Below are 8,218 nucleotides of genomic sequence, written 5' to 3'. Positions count from 1 at the left end.
GAACGACGGTTTGTACTATATTAACCTTGCCGTCCTTGGATATTAAGTCCCCATACTGTATGTCATATGAAGTTGATTGTATCACAATTTCAGGATCATTTGAAACATCTATGACAATAATGTCATGATTATTGTTAGTAAAATCAGTTTTGAGATTATCTTTTCTTTCTCTGCTAATAGTTCCTTGAACCGTATTTACTTGATACATTCTGTTATCTGGACCAAGAGCCGCCGTAAAGAAGTTATCGTGGGAAGATGTCCATGTATTGGTCAGAATATTGTAATTAAGAGTAATAACGGTTCCGTCGGGCTGTAAAGTTGTAAGCTTATACAACCTTTCAATATCATAACTAAATCCAACTGATACCGCGGGTAGGTCAGCCAATGTGGTAGACGGTTGAATTACGTTCTCTATTTGTCTGCTTATTATTTGAACTGAGGTATCGGATACTAAACATATGCCTTGATTACTGAGAAGAGCAATTTGGTTAGCGAAGGTTACGGATGAGTATCTACCCACGGTAATGATAGTGCTATCTAGAAGACTCACTACAAAGTTAGAGGGGTTATCCCCAGTAAGTCTAAACACACCATCTTCTTTGAGTACTATCAAGCTACTGGTTAGCGTGTGTACTTCTAATATCTCAGAATTAGCACTACCTACAGGTATGAAGTTAACTATAGGCACAGCTTCTGGCTCTTGCAATTTACTAAAATAAAGAACGTTAATTTGAGATGGATTAGCACTAAATACTTGGTCTGGGGAGGTTGTAAAGACTGCCATAGGCGGGAAGAATACACCCTGAGTAGTGGAGTCTGAAACTGTTAAGAATATAGGGTCAGTGAAATCCTTAGCCCTCAGTCGTATATTTCCTGGGGTATCTATGGGGGAGCTAGTGTAATCCGCATATACTAGGCTGTCAGTATCCCTATTAATAGCTCTAACTAAATAGTTTGCTGTATCTCGTCTTTGTTCTGCAGGTGTACCAACCGAAGAATCTGCGTAGAATACAGAGTTAATCGTATCATAAGTTAAAGTCTGTCCGCCGCCTAAGCTATCTAAATCCACTTCATCAAATGTAAAATTATCGGAATCAATTACAGATGTTACCGTGTAAAGATTATCGGATACATTAGGTGTACCACCTGCTGAATTATCGACATAAATAACCAGACCTTGTGATAGTCCGTGACCAACTTCTGTTACGGTAACTACATTATTTTCTCTAACCCACACCGCACCTGCAACCGCCCCATAAGGCTGAGTTAGGATAGAGAATAGAGCTTCGGTAGGAGATCCCGCAGCCGCATAAGTAATTGCAGTGGATGCCTGCCAGTCCGCGAAGGTTTCGGCTATTTTAAAATTATCTGCATCTATATATAAAACGTAATAAGTACCAGATGCTAGAGTTCCATTATTACTATTAACAAAAATTGTAGATGGACCTGTTGATGGTATTCCATGAGCCGTGTAAGCAAATGACACATCTCCACCCGAATCAGACAAAACAGCTGAGACTTCTTGATTTCCAGGAGACGATTTAGCTACATATCTATTACTGAAAGATCCTATTGTTACTTCTAAGTAAGAGAAATTATCTACCAAATCCTCAGGAGCTGTTACGGCAAATTGAACCAGGTGTCTATTCACGCAATTAGCATAAAACATATGGTCTTGATAAAGAGCTAATGAAGTACATAGCGGTGGCCTGAAGTTAGCTTGTAGCTCACCTTCACCAGAGTTCTGATTGGTGTATAATAATTCACCCTTAAATAGCTCTGCATTGTTATCGTTATAGTTGACAACTTTCGTGTCTAGCTCGTCTTGAGTTAGTGTATTTTCTACAATGAGCTTGTAGTCACTCTGCACACCTACAGATATAAGTTGCTGATCCGATCGGTATAACCTATAAAACCATCCAGTTTGTATGTTATCTGATATCTGACTAGGAACCGTAAAGCTGAGTGCGGTTTCCATAGCAAAAGCGTATTGAATAGTACCAGTTGGACCTGGATCGTTAGTCACATCATAAGTAAAAGTATCAGCGGTTAATACGGTTATGCTGAAAAATCCCTCTGCATTATCGTCAGTCGTCCATGAGGCTGCCCCTAGCATCTGCAGATTCATACCAGTAGTAAGGCCGTGAGAGATAGATGTAACTGTAATAGTGTAAGGACCGGCTCCAGCTGAAGTTCCGGAACCTTCAACCACAGGATTGTTTATAGTAAATATACCAGATGGAGCGCCAAGGATAAGATTGTCATTAGGGTCTGTATATCCAAATAAAACCCTATATCCAACAGTCTTTCCAGTAGGGTCGGATGTGCTTATATCCCACCAGTTGGCCGAGGTACCTATATCGTAACTACCAAATAAATCTAAGGCAGGTGGGGCTCCTGCTTGGAATATACTATCTTCTACTGAGCCGAGCTTAAGTATTCCATCATCACTAGTGAAGTATAAGTTACCGTTGGACTGAGCAAACTTAGGTCTCTCTACTTCTGTGAAAGAAATATCCACGGGAGTATCAAATGAAATAGCTGTATTGGAACCTGTTAAGTTTGGTTCAGTACCTGTATCTTGTAAATATCCTACGGACTTGGTGTAAAACGCTACTAGAAAATTATCAAATGAAGTTAGCCCTACAATAGGATCTGCTGATTCGTAATAATCATACTGACCGCGTATTTTACTAATGGTATTAGTATCTTCAATTATTACATTCTCAGCGCTCTCTAACGCACCAGCCGGCAAGTCGAAAGTATTCTCTTGAAAATATAGACCCTTAAAGGACTTTATTTGGTCAAACTTCATAGATTATTGCCCATATAACCACGATCTTTGATTACTTCTATTAGACCGTGCTAGACCCCAGTAATTGACGATGATAGTTGATTCACCATTTATTCTAGGTTCCAGTATAATCTTGAGATTAGTTCTTTCTCTCTCTGCGTCTTCATCTAGAACTTTAATTCCTTGGTAATCAGATATTGCCTGCAAACATCTTCTAGAGGTCAGAGTTTCTACAAGTGGCAAAGCCTCATTCGGAATAAAGTTTAAAACATACGACTGTCCTGAAAGTGAAATATAATCACCAGCTCCTAATTGACTAGGGATGTCATCAGCAGATGCAAAGGTTATCGTAGGAGTTCCGCCAGGAGTTACCGAATCTATAGTAACATCATAAGCGTAGATAGTAGAACCAGACTGACCTTGACAGAAATCAACATCCACACCCGCAACTAGACTAGAAGGTAACGCGTCAACTGTAATTACATTGCTAGCAATGGATACTACTTTAGATACATCTGCTCTCTCAACTAGCTGGTTAGGTGGCAATCGATACCAAAGAACCATAACTGGCGGAGTAGATCCAAAAGACGCAGGAACATCCGGAACTAAGCGGATATTATCACCTTCGAAGTGAAACCCCACGGTCGTATCCCAACCGTAGTACATATTGCTGTTTTCAATAGATACGAGAGGGATGTTTCTATAGTTGTTTTCCCCTTCATATCTAAGCTTTATTTCTCGCAACGCACGGGCTACCGATCGATAAGGGACTGAATACGCACTTTGACCACCAACTAGAGGTATCTCTATACGCTCCACAAAGTAGTCTTGGTTAGTACTTTCTAAAATAGGGATAAGCTCAGACCGAACAATACTATCCGCAAAAGACAATATGTCCGTATCTAGCAAAAGACCCTGAGTCCCAGGGTTACTTATCCTTCTATTTACGCCCGAGATGATATCATCTGCTGTAATTGCCATCTACATTCCCGCTTTTCGTTTTTTTCTACCTCTTTTTTTACGAGGCGCTTCTTCGCCAGATCTAGGCTTTCCAGTCTCCATGTACATGACTTTAGCTTTTTTAGACGCAATTTCTTCTGGCTCTACATGACCACCTAAAAAATCTTTGAGATCCGACTTAATGTCATACTCTTCATCTTCTTCGTGGTCGTCTCTGTCTGCATCAACATCATCTTCTAGGCGCTCTTTTTTCTTATGATGACGGTCTTCATCCTCATGTAGATCTTCCATTGGATGCTTGTCATCATGCTCTTCACGATACTCATCGCCCTTGCCATCGTCCCACTCATGATCCACGCGTTTATCATAGACCTCATCATCATGGTCTTGATCTTTAGCGTCGTCGTGCATACGATCGTTCAGCATAGCAATAAGCCGCTTTAGCTGATCTCGTTTAGCTTTATCCTTAATTTCTGCTAACATATTAAATCCTTTATGTGTAGTTTCCTTTGATGACGGTTCGCCATTGATCATTATCTACATCGGCAATCAGCATAATATATGCGTTGTCATCCGACAAAACTACATTAGGATTACCATCAATAGTCTGTGCGCCGTCCGGAGTTATCGTTATATTGTTGGTCGCGGCATCACCCGTACCATCCTTGATAAACAGTACCTTTTTAGCACTTAGAGCCTCCAAATTAACAGCCACAGCAGCAGGAGCGTCTAACTGAACTATTATAACACAATCTGCTTCAACGGTTGTATATGGAGTAGAGGTTACTACATTTAGAGAAAATCTTTGAAAAGTAGTAGATTGAGCACCATCAGCTAAGGCCAATAGAAAATTGGATAACGAACCCCAGTTTAGATCGCCAATAGCGGGGATGTCATAATTAACCGGAACGGCGTTAACCTGTCCGCTTGGCCATGTCTTCCCAGTAGACATAAATTAATCCCTATATACCACATTATAGCATGAAAAAAGGGCAGAGGGCCTATACGACCCCCCGCCATGTTTCAACTAGATCTAAAGCTCGTCATTGATCCCGCTGATTCTCAAGTTTTGAGCAGGAGCATGGCAGAACAAGTACTGATCCGCGTAGCTTCTGAATGCATAACCTGCCTGATTCTCAAGCGGGAAGATGATTTCATGAGGCATACCGGGGACAGTGAAGCTTACATCTGCTGATCCTGATCGACTCCATGTTGGAAGGTTGATAGCAAAGGCATCACCCTCTTTTACACAGCGACTTGGCATCATGGTAATCTTACCAGTCTGTGAGTAGTAAGTGATCTTTTCCCACCCCGCCTCATCAGTATCTTGAGCATAGCTTGAATCGTAACGCCGTAGAGCAGCATCATTGTTACTCAGTGTAGCCCAAGTTCTTGGGTTCATGAGCATTGTTAGGTCACCCTCCATTCCGGAGCGGTTAACCATGTTCGCGATGCCTTCTTGTAGGTTGGACAAGCTAAGAGCGGTAGTATGGTTCAAGTCTAGCTGAGAACCCTGCCATAAGCTGTAGTCAGCTGTGTTAATACCAAACAAGCTACCAGTCTGAGTACTCAAGATCTTATCTAGACCAATGTAGTCGTTCGCTGTTTGCATACCGTCAAAACAAACTCGAAGATCAGAAGTTGTTGCCTTACCAGATGCTGCTAGTGCGGTTGCGGCTGTTGGAACAAAGTCTACTACGATATAGCCGAACTCAGAGTTAACGCTCACTAGAGAACCAGAAGCAGATACTACACCCGTAGAATCAACCTCAAGGACCTTAAGACCTTCCATGCCAACCCAAATACCACTGGCAAAAGATCCCGGAGCTAGCAAGATCGCATGACGACCGCCAGAAACAGGAGCTACACCACCAGTGAAAGTAAGACCGTCAAGAACACCGTTACCAGTAGTAAAAGTCTCACCTCGGTATTGACCTGTGAAGTAACTTACATACCCAAGTAAAGATTCTGCTTGTCCGTATAGTCGTATAACTTCTTGGAACTTCTCGTGTGATTTAAGGTTGTTACGTACAACAAACTTAGTAGCGTCATAGAAAGATCGAACACCACCACCGGCTGATCTAGAAATTGTGCTCCATGGAACAATAGAAGCTAATACTGAGACGAAAGGTTGAACTGAAGCTTGACTTACCACACCAGCACGAGGCGGGTTAAGGTCAAAAGCACTAGCTGACGAACTGAATGTAATACCAGTTTCACTAGAAAGGACTACCGCTTCGACGTAGCTTTCACCCACTCGCTGTTTTTGAGAGAATGGAATAAGCTTAGAAAGGAGCTGATCCTTTGGTGTGAGGTCAGTTAAGTCACCGTATACTTTTTTGAAGAGATTGATTACATCTGCACTTGATACACTAGCCATTATATAAATTCCTTAAATTTAAATTAAAAAAACAACTGAAAACTAAACTGCTTCCCAAAGTATTTCTATGATCTGAGTAGCATCGGTACTAGCTGAAATCCCAGCCGCCTGGCATATCATTCCCAAATTACCAAACTCTCCAGTTTGCACTTGAGTTACACCCACAGAGGCATCCAACAGAGGAACAGCGTCAGCCGAAGACTCTCTAATAACTGTCCCCGCTACCCCTGCCTGTGCAAAAGAGGCTCCTCGTGCTGTAAGAACTTGACCACCCATATTAATCAATATAACCATCTGATCACCGCCAGTAGTTACAGTAGCAAACTGGGATACTAAAAATTCATCGGTAGTACCCAGATGAGCGTCAATGGTAGCTTGATCAATATTATTAACATCCCAGAAAGTGATAGCACAGCTGTTGCGAGGTACCGGGTAGGTAACTTCAGCTACACCTTCGTGATTCCTGATTAAAGTTAAACAACGATGATCTGTAAGGTGCATTTTTGGATTAAAATATTGCAAACTTGTAGCATTAGACATTAATACCTCCCTTCTTATTTGGCTTTCCAATAAACCTCTAGTGTTAACAATCCAGTCCCAGCAGTCTCCAAACCGGCCATTATAGTAATTAAAGCTATATTTCCTTCACTACCCAAGGCCACCTGGTTATTAAGAACCGTACCATCTATAGCAGGTAGGGGCATACCTAAGGCTTGAACAACTGCAGTACCTCCAAAGTCCAGAGTTGCCTTGAAGCCAAATACCTGGTCTGCTTGTCCACCCATGTTTATGAGAACTCCATAGGCGTCAGCACCCATAGAGGTAGCGTTAAAATCTGCTACATCAAACTCATCGGTGGTACCTAGAAAATCGTCAATCTCTGACTGGGTAGTTAGAGGGCCAAAGAAACCCAATGTTCCACCAGCATCTGGGATAGGCACAGCTGTAGCTACCCCGGTCATCTCAAAGATAACATCTACCTTCCGAGCGTCAACGTCAGCTAAGTCAGGGCTATAATAGCTTAATCCACTTGAATTAGTCATATCAAACACCCTCCCCTTTATTATGGTTTTTAACTATGTTCATTTAGGGCTCCAGTAAATATCTAGGATAATAGTTGCTGGATCTAAAGCTTCCATTCCGGCTGCTCTTCCGATTAGAGCGATGTTACCTTCAGCTCCTACCGCAATCTGATTGTTAGCAACATCAGATATAGCAGATACCTTAGCGCCCAAACCTTTAAGAGGCTCCCCGACTCCAGGTGCTCCTTTCTGATTCAAGGCCATCATTGTAAAAGCGTGAACATCTGCACACTGCCCGCCAGTCTTAATCAGAATTCCCACCCCGTCAGTAGCCATTGAAGTAGCTCCAAACTGAGTAAATAAAAATTCATCGGTAGTGCCCAGGAAATCATCGATCTCAGCCTGGTTGCTTAATGGACTCCAAAAAGCTGTCATTGCATTACCAAGAGGCTGTGCGGGAGAAAAGCTAGGAGTAACCCCAGTTTTCGCCAACACCAAAGACAACGTATAAACGTCTGCCTTTTCTACCTCCGGCGCGTAATACGCTAAACTAGATGGTATTGTCATTATTCATATCCTCATCCTATTCTCTTTTCCAATTGGTCGAAGAAACTACCTACATCAACCGTCTCTCTAGTCCTTCTTGAAGCCTTCCTATCTGACGACCCCGTGTTATACTCAGGGAATTGAGATAGTGCGGTATCCAGTTCGGACTTACGCAACTGATTTAATTGCTCTTTACTGAGGTATTTAGTTAAATCAGAATGGCTTATGTTTTTAACATAGCTACCGATTCTGTTCTTCCAACCCCTCAAAGCAAAGTCTGCTGCTTGTCTTGTATTAATCCTATCGGCTCCATCGTCGAGTTGCGATAGCATCATTCTTGCTACATCCTGAATAAACTCAGGCGTGTTTACTATATTACCATGTTCTTTCTGCATGTGTTCTATTACTTCGCTAATTTCTTCATCAATTTCATGCGAAACTTCTTCATTAACTTTAGTAACTATCTGCTCTTGTTCTTTCTTTGAATACTCTTCTAATTCACTTTTATATTGGTCT

The 8,218-nt window shown here is 41.8% G+C and overlaps 1 protein-coding gene across 1 annotated transcript; it reads right to left on the bottom strand.

The window, feature by feature from the left end:
• Positions 1-3,775: 3,775 nt before the first annotated feature.
• On the bottom strand, positions 3,776-4,288 carry LOC135830798 (protein KRI1 homolog). The gene has a single exon (XM_065343010.1). The coding sequence runs from the start codon at positions 4,286-4,288 to the stop codon at positions 3,776-3,778; it is 513 nt and encodes a 170-aa protein (XP_065199082.1).
• Positions 4,289-8,218: the final 3,930 nt, after the last annotated feature.

Source organism: Sycon ciliatum, unplaced genomic scaffold (genome assembly GCF_964019385.1).
Source record: "Sycon ciliatum unplaced genomic scaffold, ocSycCili1.1 SCAFFOLD_1150, whole genome shotgun sequence".
In the NCBI taxonomy this organism is placed as follows: Eukaryota; Metazoa; Porifera; class Calcarea; order Leucosolenida; family Sycettidae; genus Sycon; species Sycon ciliatum.
Note: the sequence above shows the minus strand (reverse complement) of the source record. Positions and strands in the feature narration are given on the sequence as shown.

What these genes read in the sequence shown, in the direction of transcription:
- LOC135830798 (XM_065343010.1), bottom strand. Translation starts at nt 4,288, where the DNA reads ATGATCAATGGCGAACCGTCATCAAAGGAAACTACACATAAAGGATTT.